Source organism: Rattus norvegicus, chromosome 1 (genome assembly GCF_036323735.1).
Source record: "Rattus norvegicus strain BN/NHsdMcwi chromosome 1, GRCr8, whole genome shotgun sequence".
Classification (NCBI taxonomy): Eukaryota; Metazoa; Chordata; class Mammalia; order Rodentia; family Muridae; genus Rattus; species Rattus norvegicus.
Genome location: NC_086019.1, coordinates 129,247,177 through 129,268,903, shown reverse-complemented (window position 1 = coordinate 129,268,903; position 21,727 = coordinate 129,247,177). Strand labels below are relative to the sequence as shown.

The window sequence follows — 21,727 nt, the reverse complement described above, 5'->3', positions numbered from 1 at the left end:
CCAAGAGACAGCAGCTGGTACCTTAAGCCCCAACTGCATCCCTAAGTCCCCCTCTAACCACGTCTACACTGAGCCCCAGTTAAGATGACACTTAGGACCTCTTCTGCCTATCCTATTCCTCAAAGAAACTTAAAGGGAATTCTGAAGAAACAGGTAACTATCCCCAAACCGATGCCAGAAGTAGGGAGCTGGCTGCCCTCTCTAAGAAAGAACTGCTACTAAGCCAGTCCACTTCTCAGGCTAGTGAAAGTGGAGAAGATTTATGCACTGTCTGTGTCTTTTTACACAGGACCACAGGACCAGGTTGGCCTCAGATGAGTACCAGGGGGCTCAGATCTGTTTATAAAAACACGTGTAGCCCTGCACATGGCCTACCACAAGAATGAACATTTCTATCCTAAATGCATGCTACTTCACTTAAAGCTGCTCTCTGCCCCCTCCGGCATGAAGAAGAGCAAGAATGTATCTGGGGCACTTAGAGTATTAGGGGATGTGTTAGTCACTATGTCACAGTGGCAGTTTTCCATCACTGAGTCAAACAGCTTAGGAGAAGGAGAGGTTTGTTCTGGCTCATGGCTTTACAGACCCCAGTCCATGGTCAGTTGCCCTTGTCCTTTGGACCTGTCATTTCTGGCACTTTATGATGGAGTCACATGGCAGAAAAGAGACACATGTCATGTCAACTAGGAGATTAAGAGAAAGAGAAAGGTTAGAGCCCTAATGTCTCCTCCAAAAGCCTGTCCCCAACGACTTCACTTTCTTCCATGAGGCCTGTCTTAGTTAGGGCTTCTGTTGCTAAAACACCATAACCAAAGCAGTACGAAGCCTCCAGCTTGTGATACGTCATCTTATGGAAGCCAAGGCAGGAAGCTAGAGACAGGAACTGATGCAGAGACGGTGGAGGAACACTCCTTGTGGGCTTGCCCAGCCTGCTCTCCTATACAACCCAGGACTACCTGCCTGGGGTGAAACAGCCTAGAGTGGGCTGGGCCCTCCCCCGTCAATCATTAATCTAGAAAATGTACCACAGGCTTGCCCACAGGGTAGTGGGGAGGGGGTTCATTTTCTCAGGTTAGGTTCTGTCCTCCAAATTGTCTAGTTTGTGTCAAGTTGACATAAAACAGGTCCCCACTTCTTAAAGGTCCCATCGCCTCCCAACGGTGCCGTACAAGCCAACCAAGCAACCCCATCTAAGCTGAAGTAAAGGAAGCAGGGGAAGAATGAAGGACAGCGTCTAGAATGTTAATCTGATTCCATCTTAAAGTTGATAGATTTGAACATAAGTACTGCTTTCTTCCCAAGATTCTTCCTTTATGCCCCTGGGACACATGCTCACCCAAAAAATAGCCTACCAGATTGCCTCGGGCCTGGCCTACCTGCACAAGAAGAACATCATCTTCTGTGACCTCAAGTCAGACAACATCCTGGTGTGGTCACTGAGCGTCAAGGAGCTCATCAACATCAAACTGTCAGACTACGGCATCTCGAGGCAGTCCTTTCACGAGGGGGCCCTGGGTGTGGAGGGCACCCCAGGCTACCAGGCTCCAGAGATCAGGCCTCGCATTGTGTATGACGAGAAGGTATCTGCCTGTCCCCACTGTCACCCCCAAGCCAGCCATGCAGAGCAGGAGCGCAGGACCAGTGAGAAGTCAGACACACAGTCCTGGGGCTCTGGGCTCACCTTCTCCAGAGTGTTTTCCTCTCTCAGTGAGGGGGATTCGAGCTCTGACCAGAAGGTACCAGGGTCCATGTCTGCCTGTTTGTTAACAGATTGACCTCTGCCCTTAGCTTTAGAGGTATATTTTAGTTTGTGTATGTGTGTGTGTGTGTGTGTGTGTGTGTGTGTATCTGTGTGTGTGTGTGTGTGCATGCATGTGCATGTGTGTGTGCATGTGTGTGTGCGCATGCGTATTGCTTGCTTGGAGACCCGGGCAACATGTTCACTGAACACAGAGGCTATGATAGAAACAATCACATTAAAAATTGCTGCCTCCAGGCCCGAGAGATGACTCAGAAGTTGAGAACACTGAGTGCTCTTCCAGGGGTCCTGAGTTCAAATCCCAGCAACCACATGGTGGCTCTTAACCATCTGTAACAAGATCTGGCACCCTCTTCTGGCATGCAAGCATATATACAGACAGAACACTGTACATAATAAATCTTAAAAAACAAAAACAAAACCCTGCCCACTCCATCTCAGACATTCTCTTATGAAAGATGTTCCCTGACTTACATGAGGTCTGCACAACTCTCTCCTTGCTGGATTTTTTAATGACAATTAGAATGAGAAAACACGTGAGACACCCCCTTTTTAATGAATTTCTTATATAGCCCTCTGGGGTCTTGGCTTCGGAGCCCTTAGTTGGCACCTGGTAGTTAACAATTTCTGTGTGTATGGCTGTCGTGTGGATGGACAAATGGATGGATGGGAGAATACATAAGTAACACAGAGAGAAGAAAGGATAAATGGACAGATAAATGCATGGGAAGATGGCGGTCAGAGGACTGTGGGTGTGTGGACATCGGGTAGGTAGATTGGACTGGGGAGAGCCCGTGTTTCCTGGTTGTGCCTTCCCATTCCTTCCTCCTCCTCGGGGCCAGCTTTCTGAGGTTGCTGAACCCAGGCAGGAGACCTAACTTGGCTTGCCCTCCTGCCCAGGTAGACATGTTCTCCTATGGCATGGTGCTGTATGAGCTGCTCTCAGGACAGCGTCCTGCGCTGGGCCACCACCAACTTCAGATTGTCAAGAAGTTGTCCAAGGGCATCCGCCCAGTGCTGGGGCAGCCAGAGGAAGTGCAATTCTATCGACTGCAGGCGCTCATGATGGAGTGCTGGGACACGAAGCCGGAGAAGGTACACAGAGCAGAGCGGAACGTGGGCCTGCCTTCCCCTGGTAGGGGCTGTGGGACTCCAAGGTGTGTGTGTGTGTGTGTGTGTGTGTGTGTGTGTGTGTGTGTGCGTGCATGCGTGCATGCCTGCCTGTCGTCTGTCTGTAGGAAAGTTACCTTTCTTTTTCTCTACAATATGTATATGCAGGACTAGAAGTATTTCAAATTTTGGAGTTTTTCAGATTTTTAGAATATTTCCATGTTAGTTGAATATACCCAATCCAAAAATCCAAACTCTAATATGCTCTGAGATCTGAACGTTTTGAGTTTCGCTCAATTCGCATATTAAATGCATTGTAGTAATGCAGTCCCCATGTAAAGTCAGAGGGACGGACCATATCTCTTTGGAAAGTTTGCTCACGAGAAGCTGGGCCTATATTACATTTTCAAAGAGAGTTCCTTGTTTGTTAGAAGAGGCCTCTAATTTCAAGTTTAGCACTTGTCCATCAAATCAGATAATTAATTAATACATTATGAATAGAATCTGAGACAGATCCCTTTCAAGAGTTTATGTCCCTGGACTTAAGGTAGGACACAACGGGCCTTTGACTCCAGAGCACCTGAGCTTATTACTGTGGCCATGATGACCCAGAGGCTGTGACGGGCTTTTATTTATTTATTTATTTATTTATTTATTTATTTATTTATTTATTTATTTTTGGAGTGGGGGAGGGTGTTCTGAAGCCTTTTCAGTCTTGTGTTAGGCTAATCCCCAAGTGGGAGGAGTCACACACTGCCCTGGCTTGTGCCAGGTGGCCCTGTATGGGGACCCACACAGCTGTGCTCACTATAGACTTTTCTCCCACAGCGTCCCCTGGCCCTGTCTGTGGTGAGCCAGATGAAAGACCCAACCTTCGCCACCTTCATGTACATGCTGCCCTGTGGGAAGCAGTCGTCCTTCTTCTCATCCCAGAGCCAGGAGTACACTGTGGTGTTCTGGGATGGGAAGGAGGAGTCAAGGTAATCTTTTCAGTCTGTACTTCACTACGTATGCCTCAGGTGTCACTGGGAACTGCTGTAGAGTGTAGGGAAGACCCCCTGGGAGGGGGAAAGAATTCCTGAGACCCAGAGGCAGGGCCTGGTAAGGAGAGAGGCCAGAGATGGAGTCTCCATGGAATAGAGGTCTTGGGTGATGGCCTGTGGGGTTGTCCAGCGCATGCTACCCCTCCTTCCCCTGACAGGAGAGCTTTGCACGTTAGTGTAGTCTAGGTGGTCCCAGTGGAGAGCATTTACAGGCCTTACAGTCCGGGAAGACTGAGATGGCGTGAGACTTGAATAGAGTGGGGTCAGCAGAACGGACTCTGAAGTTTGCATGGATCTTATGATCTTAGGTTGTCAGTGGGTAGACATGGACAGAGGGGAAATAAATTCATATTTCCAATTCTTTCCATTGGAGAGGACCAAACAAATGTCACAGGCACTGCAGGGTCTAGATATGGTTTCTAAGTACCAAGAAGCAGGGTTCATCCAATGGCTGGTTCCAGGACTGGGCCTGGACTCCAGAGCCAACCTCTTCCACCCTCCTGAGGATGCTTGCTTTTCCCTTCGTCTCAGACATAGGCACGATGCTGGAGAGAGTTGGACCTGGGGGAAAATGATCTTTCCCAGTAGGAAGAGAGGGTCCGTAAAATCTCCCACCAAAACAGAGGAGGGAGAGTGGGGGCTTCTACCTGGGCACACAGAGCAAGGAACCTGGAGAGAGAAGATCAGATTCCCAGACTGACCCATGGAAGAAGAAAGGAAACGAAGCAGGAAACCAGGGCAACACGACGCCACTGTGGCTAGACTCTGGTCTTTCCGCCATGTTTTTTATTTTTCTTAAGCAACTGTATTTTCAGTATCAAATTTTTTCATTACATGGAAGAAAAGACTAAAACGAGTAGACAGAACTTTGGAGAAAGTTTTGCTTGCAAGTTTTGTATCCATTTTTTTTTCATCTGCAGTTTGCTGTCAGTCAGGGGTGGTGAACACCTTTCAAAATATGACTGCAGAAAAGAGCTTACAGCATGGCTCCTGTCTGAGGCTCCACTTTCTCTCTGACTGGGAGAAAGGGCTGTGTGCTCTCAGGAGTGTGATTAGCCAACTAACCCCTCCCCTACTCTGCTCCGCTCATTGGGGATGTGTGGAGGGGCAGTGGAGCTGGACACATCCAGGCCTGTGAGCCAAGAACCTGCTCTCCTCACTAACTGAGCTGTTCTCAGAGCGACCAGGGTGGAGGCACATCATGAGCTCCACCCAGTCAAGTGTGGACTTCGTACTTCTTATCTTTAGCCTGGGACTGTCTACTCCAATGCAGAGGCTGCCTCTCTTCCTGTGGTGGGCGGGCTCTGGTCAGTGGGAGGGCAGTGAGCAGTCCAATGGAGGTGCTCTAACTCTTCATGGGATGGTTGCCTGAACCCTTGGAGGTCACAAAAGGAAAGGAGGCTGCCTTCCGGTTGGAATGTCCTTTCTCTTCCATGTTCAAGCCTTGCACGGCAGGCAAACCCAGATGTACCCAATGTCATGAATGAAGTCCAGGAGTGCTGCAGGGTAGCAGACCTTTGTATGTGGTTACTTTTGTGTCACTGTCAACAAAATAACTGAGCTGACAGAAACAACTCAATGGTGGATGACTGATCTGGACTCTCTGTGTCCAGACCCTGCCATCTTGGCTCCCCCACACTTGGGAGGAACATCATGGTTCTCCTTTACTTCTGGGAAGACAAGCTGCAGAGAGAGGAAACGAGAAAGACAAACAGAGAAGGTGGGGAGGGAGACTGGGCTCCTGGTATAACCACTGATATAACCACCAGTGTTCCATCTGCTCCAGCTAGCCCCACCCCCCCCCAACGTTCCCAGAGCCTCCCAAAATAGTGCCTACATCTGGGAACCACGTCTTTAAAACATGAACCCGTGACACGAAGGGTCCTTCCTACTTGTATGACTACACCTGTTCCAAGGCCATCCCACTGGCCTGGGGAAGGAGGTGCCCCTGGCTCTCTGCAACTGACCCCATGTTGTTGCCAACCACAGGAATTACACGGTGGTCAACACCGAGAAGGGCCTTCTGGAAGTACAGAGGATGACCTGTCCTGGGATGAAGCTGAGCTGTCAGCTCAAGGTCCAGAGCTCAGTGTGGCTAGCCACCGAGGTAACTGCCAGCCTGCAGGGCCCGTGTCAGGGTGAGCATTAGAGGGGTACAGTTCCCAGGGGTACCAGCTTTGTAAAACTGCAAGATGTCAAGGTCAACTGGACAGAGCTCATCCCTAAAACAATGTCATCGGTCCTGAGAGGTAGGTCACCAGGGGAATTGCTGCTGGCTCCTGCTTGCCACCAGCTGGAAGCTAGGATTCAGGGTAGTTAGAATAGGTAGGGAGTCTCAGCAGGAGAAACTGGGTGAGTTGATGGCATGCCACACCGTGTTTCCTCATGATACTGTGTGGGACACGGAGCATAGCTCATCCCTGAGGATCTTCTGTCTCCATACGCGGAAGTCATTGGAAGACCTAAGTAGCTGTCTTATGAGAAATCCAAATGTTGCCCCAAATCAGATGCTCCAGGGTTATGAGTAGGGAAGGAACATCATAATCCTTCTTCGTGACTGTTTATAAGTATTTGGACCTCCCCAAAACCCATAGATACCCATGGAACTAAAGTGTCAGGAACTGAGTCTGATTTAGGAGAACACACAGACCTCTGAGAATGCCTATCCCAATGTAATTCTTTGTAGCAACAACAAATTGACTAAATATGTTTAAAGATGATGGACAGAAGAGGAGACCCCATATACGTCCTAGAGGGGGTGCAGGGCTCTGCCCGTGGCATGTTCTCACTGTATTGTGGCCCCACTTTGCTAGTGGCTGGTTCGTGCATGGCAAAAGCAAGCTTCTGTCTCCAACTCCTTAGGATCCTCTATGAGTTAACTTTCTTCCAGACTGTATTTTCCAAACAAAAAGCAGAAATGGATTAGCAAGCAAAACCCTGCCTTTTTAAGGTACCAAAGGGGATCCCCAGGCTGAGAGCATCCTAACAGGACACCGTGCCAGTCACTTCCTTATCTGGTTCTCAGAGTGACTTTGTCTGCTCTTGCAGGACCAGAAAATCTATATCTACAGCCTTAAGGGTATGTGCCCATTAAGCATGCCCCAGCAGGCCCTGGACACGCCGGCTGTTGTCACCTGTTTCTTGGCAGTACCTGTTATTAAAAAGGTAAGGTATGGAGAGAGGCATGTTCAGGTCTGTCACCAAGTACGGGAGGGTCTCCTTGCTGGGGACAGTGGATAGAGCTGGGGACTTTCTGGGTCACCTTGCCCAGGTCACAGCCAGCTTTAGAGACAAAGGTGGCCACCATTAACATGGAGTGCCTACCATCCATGAGCACTGGCTTAGAGGAGGCTCATACTGGTGCAGATGATGAAGTAAGCCATTGTAAATGGCACCTTCTCCTGATAAAGGTATCGGGAGCCTCTCCCCTGCCCTGGCCACTGTGTTTTCTGATTAATGGACACAGCTGATTCCCTTTTGTCTGTCTCTGCCTCCTCTCAAAGACTTGCTTCCCAGACCCCAGTCCTTTGCCCAGCTTTGCCCAGCACTGCCCTGCAGACCCACTCCTCACCCCATCCACCCTGTGCTCTCCCCAGCCCCAGCTCCATATCTTAGCACGGAATCTCTTCTCGCTAGGGCTGACAAAGCCATCACTTGACTGGCCCTGGTCCTTCTCCTCCAAACAGTAGACACAGGAGCCTCCCCTTCCCTTCTGGTGAAAGGTCAGGCTGCAGAGCGATGACCTCTCCTCTGAGGGGTTGGCTGGCACTGCTCGCTCTCCTAAGTTCTGCTTCCTTCCCTGGATCTAGTAAGGCCACAGGGGCCTGTGGGTGCAATGGGTGCCTTCCACCCATACACACACGGTACTTCCTAGCACATCTTTTTAAAATGTGCTGAGTGCCCTTATGTGATCTCTGTTTGTCCATCTAAAAGGAGGACAGCAATGGCAATGAAATAGGTCTCTGAGCCTACGGAGCCCAGAGTTCTAGGCTGGGCACTTGGAAGCTAGTGGTTGCTATGACTTCTTTGCATTGCCAAACCTGTGATCTAGTTTCATTTCCTTAGAAAAGGAAAGAGAATAGAAAGAGAAATGAACCTTACAGTCATTTATGATTAGAGCCCCATGGGCAGCCTAGGCAGCTGGGATCTCCCTACACCAGAGAGTGAGAGAACCTGACACAAGGCATTATTGAAGGGCCCGATGGCCAGAGCCCCAGCCGGAGTGCACCTCCTTCCCGAGCAGGGAAAATAAAGCTGACTCTGTGTGAGCCTCCTGAGCAGGGTGCCTGCCCTGTGGAGGCCACACAGGGCAGACCATGCGTGCATTCCTGCACAAGCACACTCACATCCCTCTGAACGAACGTGGTGTTCCCCACGCCAGCCAGCAGAGCCAAGATCCAGAAAGACTTATGGCCTGTTTGCTCTGGCTGCTTTATTGACCTAAATCCTGAAGATGGAGTTTGAGAAACTTTCCTAGGGCTCCTTAACTGTGGATGTTGTGTGAGAGGCCACTCACTCCGCTACCCTCAACAGCTGCCCCCCTCTACGCAGGCACCCCGACTCCTAGCAAAGTGGCATCCTGCCATTCCCCATGGCTGGAACAAGGCTGAGATCCTGTCCTGAACTCTGACTTTGTTCTGTGGTCCTTTCCATGACCCAGTACCCTCTGTGTCCATTCTGCTCTGCTTTGCTTTGGGAGATACCCTGGGAAGTCTGCCTTTGGCTCTGTACCTACAACTTTGGCTTTGGCCTAGTAATGTCTGGCGGGTGGCTACAGAGGAAATGGTGCTTCGTGGTAAGTCAAACTCCTCAGTCGTGTTAGCCCAGGCACTTCAGAGTGTGGATGTGGGCACACAGGGCGAAGGCACCCCTGCAGGTAAGTTAAGTTAGAGGTTCTTTCTTCCAGAGACATATATTGTCCACTTGATGGACACAGTGGAATCCAGGGCCACAGAGGTGTATAAGACTTAACCCTTCCTGTGCCAGTGCAGTGCCCAGGTGACAGGGGTGGGCACAGAGACCTGGCCCCTGCCTTTCTGGAGATCTCCATCATGTGGGCAGTGACCAGAACTCATGCCTACAACAGCTATCATGTTAATAAACTGTCTGCCATAGGGAGAGCATTCTGCCCTGCCTTTCATGAGGCCTTCAGGGCATCCAGGAAGGGCAAGGCAGCTCCCTGCTGCTCTTACAGCACGAGACCAGCGCTGGGTGGTGGCATCCTTGCTTGATGCCCTCGGTACTCCGAGCACAGTTGCCCCTGGTTTATCTCTTGCCTTACAACATGGGCATGGCTCTGCTGGGGCAAGACTACATCATCTCTGGACGTAGTCCTGAGGCCCCTGAGCAGGCTCAGATTTCAAAGACGTTGCTTCTGTGAGGTACATGAGCTCATGTGACCACTTGAGACGCATACAGAGATGAGTCTAGAGCCTGTGGTTTCTCTCTTAGAATGTGTGGCATGTCTGTTCCCCCTCCCTCCAGAACTCCTTTCTGGTGCTGGCTGGCCTGGCTGATGGACTCGTGGCTGTGTTTTCTATGGCACGGGGCACCCCAAAAGAAAGCTGCTCCTACCTGTGCTCGCACACAGCCAACAGGTCCAAGTTCTGCATCCCAGACGAAGACTCACGGCAGAACCCCTACCCAGTGAGGGCAATGGAAGTGGTCAACAGCGGGTCTGAGGTCTGGTACAGCAATGGGCCAGGCCTCCTCATCATCGACTGTGCCATCCTGGACATCAGCAGGCGGCTGGAGCCCTATGCAGCCCCATCTGTGGTCACATCACTTGTGTGCAGCTCAGACTGCAGAGGAGAGGAGACAGTCTGGTGCCTGGACGACAAGGGCAATTCCTTAGTGATGTACCATTCAGCCACCTACCAGCTGTGTGCCCGGTACTTCTGCGGGGACCCCAGTCCTCTCAGGGACACGTTTTCTGTACAGCCCTCAGTCCCAGAAAGCCCAATCCGTCACATAACCACCTCAAAGGAGCCTGAGGAAGAGTGCATCGCCGACGTGAGCATCATGTACAGCGAGGAGCTGGGCATGCAGATCCTCACCCACCAGGACTCGCTCACTGACTACTGCTCCGTATCCTCGTACTCATCCACACCCCACCCAGACCCCAAGTCCCCCACCAGCCTGCCCAGCTCCCTCACCAGCTATTCCAGTGTGCCTTTCTCCGCCAATTATGAAGACCCAGACAGGCTGCAGGAGCCCAGCGTCACCCCTGACAGAACTGAGCATGATCTGAGCCCCATGGATGGGGAGACGTTCAGCCAACACCTGCAGGCTGTGAAGGTGCTTGCTGTCCAAGACCTCATTTGGGTCCCTAGGTAAGTTTTGCTGCGGTATGGGAGTGTCATTTCTGAGCTGCCCAATGCTCTTGCTGTGGGGCTAGGGAGCATGGAAGCCACGGCTTCTTTAAAGATTCCCAGATCCGTTCTAGGCGGTCCTGCCAAGCAGGCTTTGCCATGCAGTTTTAGAATCGGGAGTGATCTCTGCAGTAAATCTAAGAATGCCCACACAGAATGTCCATATCTCGTCTGCCCACCAGAAAGCTCAGGGGGCCACAAAACAGCAGCCGCACTCAGGTTTCCTGTGGGGGAAGGACCTCTTCTGCATCACACGGTGCATCCACCGACACTCCCTTCCCGAAAACTTCAGGCTCTGTACCTACTGGCGCGCTTGCCCTGTGCCCTGGAGGGTACAGGTTCCTGAGCCGTCCCTTCCCCTGTCTTGGCTTTGGTCCCTTAGACATGGTGGAGATATCATTGTCATCGGCCTGGAGAAGGATTCGGGTGCCCAGCGGGGCAGGGTCATCGCTGTTTTAAAAGCCAGAGAGCTCAATCCGCATGGGTAAGACCGAGAACCATTCTGTAAGGCTACGGGGGAGGAGGATGGGGAACCTCGGGGCTCACTAACATGTCCACTAGACCGCACAACAGCCCTACTGCTTCTGGGTTCCCGGAGATAAGACTCTGGATCCACCGGTGTGGTCACGGAGCAGAGCAGAGGCAAGGTGGGGGTCCTGTAGGCAGCTCCTGGGGTTCAGCATGGCAGTTGAATACAGCACCAACCACCGGCCAAGGATATCTACTTCAGGGTGTCTGTGTACCTGTGGATCAAATACACTGCCGAAGGTGTGTCTCCAGGGCCAGATTCAGCTGTGCTTGAGACGAGATCCTCTCAAATTCGTTCACTGTCCTTCCCACCGAACAGGAGAGGTCTCCTCCTCCCCCTACCGGGGGACCTACCAGCCCATGAAGCACCGGATAGAGCCAGGTGACATGGTCCCACTCCGCAACTCCCGTCCCTGAGCCTGAGAGTGTGACTGGATGCTAATCTGCAGACTGTGAGACATGCCAGTCGCTGCTGTGACGATGCCAGTTCAGGGCACAGTCTTCATGGCCGGGAGACGGGAGCCTGGTGCTAAGCCAGAGTTCCTGGTAGTGTTCACCCCTCACCCTGAAGCTCCCCCGTGAAAGGCCCTGAAGCCAAACATGTGTGCAGTGTTACACATCACAGTAGACCCGCCAGCAGCATACACTGTCACTCACCCTTGGGCAAAGGTCATCCAAAGCAGGACAGTCAGTGACAAGCAGCCAGTCGCTCATGCCACGTCCAGTCACTTGCCTGCTAGCACTGAGCTTTCTCAGTGAGTCCTGGGACAATGGATCTTCTCTGTGACCAATTCTGGAATAAGATCAGGCTTTGCCCCTGAACCCTGGCTAACCTGGTAAAAGGAAGCTTTGTGCCGAAGTAGTCCCCAGCCTCCACGTTGGGCTTCTGGAAATAAATAGGTCCTCAGAACCAGGTTGGTTGACCTTGGCACACCTACTCAGACTGTACCAGTATCCTTTTCTAGTCATCCCCCCAGAGACAGGTTTTATCAAGGGTCAGGCACATTTGCTAGGAGGAGAAAGACCCAAGTTGGCCAGCTGAAAAAGCAAGGAAGGACCAGAGACTCTCGATAGCTTGGTGAAAGAGAGCCTTCATGGGCAGTGGGGCTCAGTCACTGGGTATAGGAGGGGGAGGTCCAACAGACTCAGAGATGGGCCGCCAGCCCCGCAGAGACGCTACCAGGACAAAGAAGATGCAGGGAACCATCTGTTGTGGCCTGAGCAGAAACATGCTGTGCACACACAGACTGTGTAAAACAGTTGACCGCCTCAAAACGGTGTAAACAGTGATGGCTTTGAGACAGCAGACTTTGTCTTATGTGTTCCTCTGAATTTCCTGAGTCAGTGGGGAATAGAATGAGAGGAGCCTGCACCAAGGACACTCATGGGGCCACTCTAGTGTTTTCACTGTGGGGTGCAGATATGTGTCACAGTGAGCCTGTGGAGGTCACAAGACAGTGGGAGTTGATTCCCTCCTGCTTTGACATGTGTTCCAGGAATTAGGTCATCAAGCTTGCCTCATAGGGAGGCAAGCCCCTTCACCCATCGCTCTGACCTTTGCCTTTGTTCTGTAATACTCAGTTGGTGGTTCATTCTGGACACCAGAATTCCAGAGAGGCGCCTGGAGGGTGCCTGCCCTGCTTGCGTCAGTCGGTGGTCTTCTATTCTATAGCCAATGCTTATAAAAGTAAATGGATGCCCTTGGCCTTTTAGATACATTATAAGGCCCCATCCCATAGGCGACACTACCAGGGAGAATCTGGACCTTCGAGTGCATTCCAGAGCCAGGCTGAGCTGTTTACCGCACCCTCTTAGTAACTCCACCCCCTTCGAGCGGAGCATGAAGAGCGAGGCCCCACCCTGACCTAGTGAGGGCTCCTGTGGGTGATCTCAGACCCCGTCTCTCTGCAGGGTCCTGGTGGATGCGGCAGTGGTGGCAAAGGACACCGTAGTGTGCGGCTTTGCAAACGAAAACACAGAGTGGTGCCTGGCTGTCTGGAGGGGCTGGGGCGCCAGGGAGTTTGACATCTTCTACCAGTCCTATGAGGAGCTGGGCCGGCTGGAGGCGTGTCCTCGCAAGAGAAGGTAATGCCTACGGAAGGGCCTCCGCGCGGAGCCAGCAGGTGCGCGGAGCCAGCAGGTCCGAGCCACTGCCTGACCCCTCAGCTACAGCCCTCCTAGGGCACAGAAGACAAACGGGTTCTTTGCTAAGCCTTCTGCTAAGAAGGGCTGAGAAGCTAGGAGCTGCTGGTAGTTTGGGAGTTCTCAGGTTCTGTGGGGAAAGTTATCAGCCCATGGGAAGCCACAGGGTCTGGTTGAGAGAGGCCTCCTCTCGCCTCTTCCCTAGGCTTCCAGGAGCCGGGGAGAGTGACCCCATTCCAAACCTTTCCAGCATAATGAATGGGCCTGTCCGTTCTTCTACCGCCAGGCCTCCAATGGAATTACACTACAGAGTCTTGGTTGAGGAGCAGTTCGGGGTAAGGTGGGAGGAGGGCTGCAACCCCTGGCCCTCCTTCCCCCGAGACCCTAGGCTTTCGGCCTGTTTCACAAGGCTCTCAGTCCCTGGAGTATGGGGCCCAGCTTGGTCAAGCTGAGATCGAATCTCCCGCTTGGCAAAGGCTGCGTATGGGAAACCCCAGAAGGACCCTGCGAGGGCGGCATTGCCCAATAGTGGGGATGAATGGGTTCCTTCAAGAGTCACAGCCGGAAAGCCCGGTGCAAGGGCCCCGACTCCCCCCTTTACATTCTTCTCCCCCGACAAAAGGAAGGAGAAACCCAATCACTGGGCCTGGAGAAAGGGCCTGTGTTTATGACTTGGTAAAATAAACTTGGACACAGCTGGAGCACAAGCCCTGTTTGTTTGCACATCATAATCTTGTTTATCACTTTAACAAATTAAGTAATATCTCCACGGTTAGGCCTGGTTGTGAAATCCCATCGTATGGGACTTATACTGGATTATGTATTTGCCAAACATTCACTGCCCACGTGGACAGCGGATGAAGAAAAGCCAAGCTGTTAACAGGGTGTACAGGCACAACAGGGAACGGTTTATAAATCCCGTGCACACGTGTGCACACACACACATCTTTGACAGGCATCACCCTTAGAGGATGCCTAACCTAGAACACACGTTTGAATGCGAGATTGTACTTGGCTCCATGTCACTGAACCTTTTCTAGAATTAAATTATAAAAAGCAAATTTAGGTGTTTGCAACTGGGGAAGTGCAAGCTGGTGAGACTCGTGTTATCTGAAAATAAACAGACTTCAATGGAACCATGGCCTTTGTCTCTTGAGTGAAACGCATAGACTCTAGCCTTCCCAGGTCCCCTTGCTGGCCCAGGGTAGACAGGGGCCACCCCTCTCAGCCCACTGCTGGGTGTTCCCAAATGCCCTGTAGCGATTCCCATAGGCAAATGCTTCCCTGTCGGCCCCAGCCCTGGAGAAAGCTAGCTCCTCACTTCCTTTTGTGAGTCAGGCTTTGAATCCTTGGGGACCAGACCTTGAGCTCTGTGGCTGCTGAACCCCTTACCACCATTTCCCACCATGATCCCTAAGGCAAGCCTTGGAAGTCACCAGATCTTCTTCTCCCCTGGCGTCCCTAAGCTGCCTTGCTTGGATGTCCAGACAGGAGCCTGGCCCTGTCTGCCCTGTGCTGTGTCGCTGGATCGCAGGCTGATGGACAGCCTCTCCTACTTTGCTGACTCAGCATACCTTTCGTGCCACATTTTCTCCTGTCCACAGACAGAGCCCTAACCCGAGCCTCACAGTCAGGGAAGGAGGACTTTCACAGAACCACCAGGGACCTGGAGGGAAACACCTGATGAACTTGACTACAGAAGAATTGGAAACCTAAAAGAAACCTGGGCAGTGGTGGCATTATAACTTTAATTCCAGCTTGCACGAGTCCAGGTCCAAAGAGTAAGTTCCAGGATACCCAGGGTTACATAGAGAAATCCTGTCTCGGAAACAAACAAAAAATAAAAACAACAACAATAAGAACACCTAGAAGGAAACTGTACCACAAAGGTAAACAAACAACTGACGGGGCGGGGGAGACCCACACAGAACTGAGGAGATGGTTTATCACATAAAGGAGCTTGCAGGCAAGACCGAAGACCTGAGTTCAATCCCCAGGACCTATGTGGTAGAAAGAGAGAGCCAACTCCAACAAGCTGTTGACACACACATGCACACACACACACACACACACACACACATACACACACACAGTAAATTAATGAGTATAATTTTTAAAGTGCATTTATAACACAAATGAAAGATGAACAGTTCCCTTACCTTGTTTGCAAAATTCGTATTCATCCATAAGAAAAATCACGATTGGAAAACAGATAAATGGTATATAAAGAAACACAGACCCGGGGTTGGGGATTTAGCTCAGTGGTAGAGCGCTTGCCTAGCAAGCACAAGGCCCTGGGTTCGGTCCCCAGCTCCGAAAAAAAGAAAAGAAAAAAAAAAAGGAAGAAGAAGAAACACAGACCCTCCACACGATAAAATGGCATCCATCTCCCTTGAGTTACAAAGACTAAGGGGTCAGCCATGGTTCTTGAACTCTTGCTGAGCCATTAGGCAGTGTCACAACGGCAGTCACCCAAGCAAGACACTCTGCTGCTGGGTCCTCTCTGCTCAAGAGGGCAAGGGTGACAGTGGACATCCAAACAAAATACGGAGCTAGAGAGGAAAAGTCAGGAGACCAGCAGCTTGGTGACTGGAGGTTACGGAAAACCCAGATGGGGCAGGGCTGCTGAGTGTTTATGTGAGGTCTCAGACCCTCACCCAGCAGAGCTTACACAAGCCAAGGCCCTGTGAAGGTGCTGTCATAACTGGGTGGCTAGAACACCATCAAGAAGGGAGAGCTCAGCCTGTTCCCCTACACACACCCCACACCCCACCCACACCCCACCCACACCCCACCTACACACACCCCACACCCCACACACACCACACACCCCACACACACTCCACCCACACACCACACACACTCCACCCACACTCCACCCACACCATTACAGGTGTCCAGTGTAGCCACTGGGAATGAGAAGCAAAGCCACTCCCAGTGAATAGAGATCAGGCCAAAGAAATAGAAACGGGTGGGGTGTCAGTTGCAGTAGCTATACCCCCGTGTACACAATAGCTTATTTTGCTAATCCACCATTTCCCAGAGGTCTTGTCTGGTAGTGGATCCTGTGCTCTATTCAGACAGTTTGGCTGTGCTCGAGTAGGACTTTTCAGAAGTCAAGAGTTACGGCAGGCACAGTGGTGCATGCCTTTAGTCTCAGCATTCAGGAGGCAGAGAGGAGAGGATGTCTGTGAGTTCGATGCCTGCCTGGTCTACATAGCAAGTTCCAGGATAGAACTACAAAGAGAGACGTTGCCTCAAAAAAAAACAAAACAAAAACCAGGGTTCCTTCTCTCCTGCGCAGTTATGTAGGGCAGCCAGTCCTGAGACAGGGCCCTGCCTGTACCCTCTGACCGCAGCCAGAAAATTGAACCTAGACCCCACCTACCAAGCAGATGCTAGCGAGATCCATTTCCACAATGCTGCCCAAGTAGGTCAGAATGTCATGAGCATGCTTTGGGGTGAGAGACTACAAAATGGCACAAGGCAAAAAGCAGTGATTGTTAGAGCCTCCCAGGGCTCCCAGACACACCACTGCACTCTTGGTGCACAAAGGACTCTCACGTTTATGCCTGAACTCTGTGTTTTTCAGCCTGGAGGAGCCACCAACAGCTTGCCCCAAGAACAGCCAAACCATGTGCTGCTCTCTCCGTCTCCCCCTTCCATTCCCCTCTCCCTCCCTCCCCCTCCTCCTCCCCTTCTCCCTCTCCCTTTCCCCCTCTGCCTTCTCCCACCCCACCCCAGGGGGTCAAGAAAGGTTGTTGCAACTCTAGAAAGGCTCAGACAGCCTAGGAAGAGTTTTGAACAAGAGGAGGTATGGAGACTCAGAGGTCTTTGTGAGCACAGAGAAGCATTGAAATCCGGGAAGGAGAAGCACTTCAGGCTGTCTCTTGAAAGGAAGATGATTTCGGCTCCCACCTGGGGGCTGGGAAAGGATGGAGTTTACAGTCCTGTGATCTCTGCTGTCTGTAGGGCCAGGCTTCACTGGAGTCCTTCAGAATATTATGTTTGTCCAACCCAGACTTTCCCCCTAAACCTTAGCACTGTTTCTAAGTCCACAAAACCCATCCTAATGATAGATATCACCTGCACTTACAACAGCTTGAGTGACCTCTATGTTATCTTAGGGCCAGGTCAACCCTGACTCCCACGGGCCTCAGTGTACCTCAGTCACTCTCCATAGCTCCTTATCTTCAGCACTGCTTCTGAGACGACAGAACCCATCTGTATGGAAGAAGCCATATGTACTTTGTGAGCAGCATCGATGTAAACATGTCTTAAGCTGTGTTTTATGCACCGGACTGAATTTAGTGTCATCAAGAGACTAGTTTCCAAAAGGAGGTTGAGGTTAAATATGGCTAGAATATACTACCTGGGGTCAGACTCCAGAAAGCTGGCCCAGCATCAGCTGATTAAGGCTAAACTGAGTATCATCTTTGTCTCTCTGTGAATCATTGTTCTACAGCCTGTCATAAAGCTTACACACACACACACACACACACACACACACACACTCATACACACCATACACATACACCACACACACACATACACTCACACATCACACACACACCATACACACACATACACTCACACACACAACACACACACACAACACACACATATACACCACACACATACCATATACACACACCACACATACAAACACACCACACACACAGACACCAACACACCACACACACACCACACACACAGACACCAACACACCACACTCACACTCACACACACATACCACACACACTCACACACACCACACATACACACATACACCACATGCACATGCACACACAACACACACATACACCACAGACACACCACACACCACAGACCACACACACACACACACACACACACACACACCCCAGACCACACACACACAGACACAGAGACACACACCACACATGCCACACACCACGCGCACACACACACATACACACACACACACACACACACACACACAGACACAGAGACACACACCACACATGCCACACACCACGCGCACACACACACATACACACACACACACACACACACACACACAGACACAGAGACACACACCACACATGCCACACACCACACACACACACACACACACACACACACACACAAATAGGAAGACTGGCTCCGCAGTAGTGAGGAAGTTGGAACCCTTGGTCTTCAGCGTCCAGTAAGTAAATCGAGTAAGTCAGCCCTCCATGGCTACAGGATCTAAAATGCTAATCAACTTCAAGGGAAAAGGGTTAGGAAGGATGTGGACTGGGGCAAACCAAGTGCCAATTTTATTTCCTGCCTTTCTCTCTTCAAACAATACAGGACAGCAACTACCTACAGAGCATCTCCGGAGTGTCACTGTGTCAGGGAGAATTTGATGCCTTTGAGAGGAAGGATTCAGGTTCCGTGCACTTACTTAACACATGACCTCATGTGAGGGACTTGCACCTCCATAGACTCGGTCCATGGGTGGTCTTGGAGCAATTCCCTGTGGACACCAGGGCACACTGGAACTTGCTTGAGTAACTGCTATCAGGTGGGAGTCTGTTTCTTAGGATGCTCAAAACACTGGTGATAGTCTGGTATTTTAGATTACAATTTTAATTAAATGTTGGCAAGTGCAGATTAATTGCAGTTTTGAGATTGTCTTTTAATGGAGGGAGCTGTGCATCCAGTGTATAGCATTATGGTGTTATTTAGGGACTGGTTCATTTTTCCACATCTAGTAGATTTATGGTTTATAGCATCATCAGCATAGAGGCAGGAACCATGACACTACCCCACACAACCAAGGACTGAAAACTGCAAGATCAACAGGAACAATGCCAACATAATAGGATTTGCCCAACTCTTTGACCTAGGGGCAGACAACTCTGGAGGGGAGCACCCTATTCCTACCTGAAGGGTACATCCAAATGGCTGCCAAGAAGCAGCGCCAAGCCCTGTATCCTTGGAGCCCACAGAACCCAGAAGAGGGCCCAGCGTCAGAAGGAGGAGGCACACAGTGGGATTGCAGTGTGAGGCATTGGTGGCAGGGTCTGCCCACATCAATCTGGGGGTTCCAGGATTTCCCTCCACATCCCTGGAAATGGCAGACTAGACCTGGATCCATGGTCCACTGTGAGCTTGGCACGTGGCACGTGAGCCATTGTGACATCCTCAGGATGGCTATCACTCTCTGTCAGCCACAGGAAGCCTGACCTGTGCTCACATTCCAAAGCGCTAGGGTAAGGGCTTCAGCTTGTGGATCCTGAGGGGACGCAGTTCACAGTTCAGCCCTCAATCCCTTCCTTGTTCCCAAGCCTCCATGGCGGCATCTTTGGAACATAAAACCCAACCAACTAAAGGCCAGAGAAGGCATTCACAATGTACCGAGTGGGGCCTTGGGGGCGTGCTTTTCATTTACAAATGTATAAAAGATTTAAAAGACCAGAAGGACACACACCAAAATGTGACCTATGGCCATTTCTGGCTCCTGAGGTCACTAGTGGTTTTTGTTAAACCACTTTTAATTTAACTGTCATTTCTTTTATAATAAGACTAAGATCTGAATGACAAAAAAAATCACTTTAAATATTATAAAATGACGACTGGGCGGACACACGGGCTCTCTTGCTGTGGCTGGTCTGCCGTGGGACTCTGAGCCAAAAAAACAATGTCAGTCTCTCACTTTCCAGAGCATAGAAACAATCCACTGCTCAAGTAAGACGCCAGCGCCTTGCTCCTTTAAGCCTGGGAGGAAATGTCATTTCTTCAGGCACAGTCTGCACAGAGAACATTCCAGAACTGTAGATAATGTCACCCTTGGGGTAGCAGACTACTTCCTGGAACTGAGTCTTCTAACTATCTGTAACAAGGGCTGCAGCTGTCACATCCAGTCAATCCGGGAAGCGTTTGGTCCTGGGAGGCAAGTAGCATAGACCCTCTCTGGAGAAGGTCTGGACAGATCCAGAGATGCCTGGAAGGAGATTCCCATGCCTTTCAAACCCATCTCCTGTAGGAGTTTCAGAATGACAGAAAGTCAGTTTTTGAGTGTCACACCTCTGAGAAGCATGAATGGCTTCTCAGGCAGTGCCAGACCGCCTGGCCAATTGGAACAACTTTTCTCAGCATTGGAGCCCGGCCTCGAAGTCAGGCCTCTAAGACCATGGTACGTCCATCACTCCTCTCCAGAGCCAACTTCATGCTCTGCTGCTTAAAAAGCCCGTGACACAGAGTCGGGGCTCACTGACGTCAGCGAGCCTTTTCACGGGCTCCCTCCCGGCTGAGCTCTTGGGAGGCATGGGGTACATTCTGGTGGCCCTGTGCTCTCCTGATTTCACCACCTGGACACACGCTCTGCCTCCCAGCTTCCAAATCTGCTTCAGGCTAGGCATGCCGCCCTGAGGCTTCATCAGTTCCAGTACGTGCTAGCTTTCACGGGCTGCTTCCTGGAGCCAAAGCCCCTTAGAGCGCCAGAGCATTTTCCCTTTAATGGAGACACTGTTCTCACACAGTAATACTGTTTCCCTTTTCCGTCTCCACTGACAGACACTTTTTTAGACAGATGACTAGTGGGCTCATTGTGGTCAAGCTTTTAGGCCTCATGAACCCTCCCTTCCTTAAGGCCCACCCAGCCTCTATGGGCCGCTACTTTGTAGCTCTTGGGCACACAATACTCACTATATTGAAACGTCTGAGATAATTAATTTTTAAAACCTTTATCTCACAGCCTGAGATTGCCCAGGTCCATTGCTTTGGAATTCTGGTGAAGGCACCACATGGTAATGACCTAGAGTGAAAGGCAAAGCAAACTGTCCACCTCACAATCAGGAAGCAACGAGAAAAACCAGTCAGGGTCCCTAAATCTCTTCCAGGGCGTGCCTCAAAGACCTAAGGGAACCTCCACTAGGTTCCATCTTCTAAAGGTTCCACAGCCTCCCGATGGCACCACCCTGGTAAACAAGGCTTTAACACAGGAAGCTAGAGGACCCTGACCACAGCAGGGTCTCAGTCTTAAGGGGAGGAGCCAAGGGGAAGAACCCCAACATGACTCGTCTCGAAGGGACACAAGAAAGAACACGCTCTAGCAGGGTGCATGGTTCATCTGTTCCCTTAGCTCCAGTTAAACATCCCTGAGGTCCTTAGGCACGACATGCTACCTCACATTCCTGACGCCGAGGCCTGGAGACAGCAGGAGTTACCACCATTCACAGGAGGTCCGCACCAACACCCATCACTGTTCACTCAGGTATAACTCTGGTTCTGGGCCTTTAAATCGGTCCCTCTTGGGCTTGGGTTTGGCTCCATCTTTAGTCCCAGCCTCAGTTGAGTCTGTGACAGGGCCTGACAGGACAGGACATACCTTCTAGAAGACACTCTTCTATCCTGAGCCACACCTGGTCCCGGCTCTGGGAATACACACTGATTTCTGGCAAGGCATAGAGTAGATCTCCCTCAGGACAGAGGCCAGAGCCCCTCGCCATATTCCTCCTCAGAAAGGCATCCTCTGAGGGGTACTGAGTTCTGTGTAGGGTGAAGCAGTTCCATGTAGAAACACCTGCCTCCCTTCAAGAGCCATCTCAGCCAGTCCTTCTCACAGTGCAGTACAGCGTCTGCCCAGATCTGCAGGAGAAACACAGGAGGAGAGGGCAGGGATGAAGTGAAAGTAACCAGAAAAAGCCTTCACTTCTTGAGGTCACCTCAGCAAGCTCTCAGATCAAGGTACGAGAGAGCAAAGACCAGTGAGCTCTTTGTCTGAGTTGTATTGATAAAAGTAGCTT

General features: G+C 51.0%; 1 protein-coding gene and 1 long non-coding RNA gene across 16 annotated transcripts in view; one reads left to right on the top strand and one right to left on the bottom strand.

Moving 5' to 3' along the window:
* The window catches only part of Lrrk1 (leucine-rich repeat kinase 1), a 135,403-nt gene extending 121,314 nt beyond the window's left edge, over positions 1-14,089 (top strand). For 4 of the 8 annotated variants that reach the window (XM_063262481.1, XM_063262476.1, XM_063262478.1 and 1 more), the window contains 8 exons: positions 1,303-1,580; positions 2,660-2,854; positions 3,698-3,849; positions 5,902-6,019; positions 6,961-7,077; positions 9,397-10,244; positions 10,666-10,767; positions 12,723-14,089. In XM_063262481.1, the coding sequence (XP_063118551.1) occupies positions 1,303-1,580; positions 2,660-2,854; positions 3,698-3,849; positions 5,902-6,019; positions 6,961-7,077; positions 9,397-10,244; positions 10,666-10,767; positions 12,723-12,900 (1,988 nt within the window). In that variant the 3' untranslated portion in view covers positions 12,901-14,089. The other 4 variants (NM_001191624.1, XR_010052148.1, XM_063262490.1 and 1 more) reach the window with 4 other exon arrangements.
* Positions 10,769-21,727, bottom strand: part of LOC102549616 (uncharacterized) — a 15,533-nt gene continuing 4,574 nt past the window's right edge. For 3 of the 8 annotated variants that reach the window (XR_010063043.1, XR_005494560.2, XR_005494562.2), the window contains exons 2-4: positions 21,310-21,569; positions 17,119-17,177; positions 10,769-14,771 (exon numbers count right to left, since the gene is read on the bottom strand). This is a non-coding gene — a long non-coding RNA (uncharacterized LOC102549616). Of the gene's footprint in view, positions 14,772-17,118; positions 21,570-21,727 lie in introns of all 8 variants that reach the window. The other 5 variants (XR_010063040.1, XR_010063041.1, XR_010063042.1 and 2 more) reach the window with 2 other exon arrangements.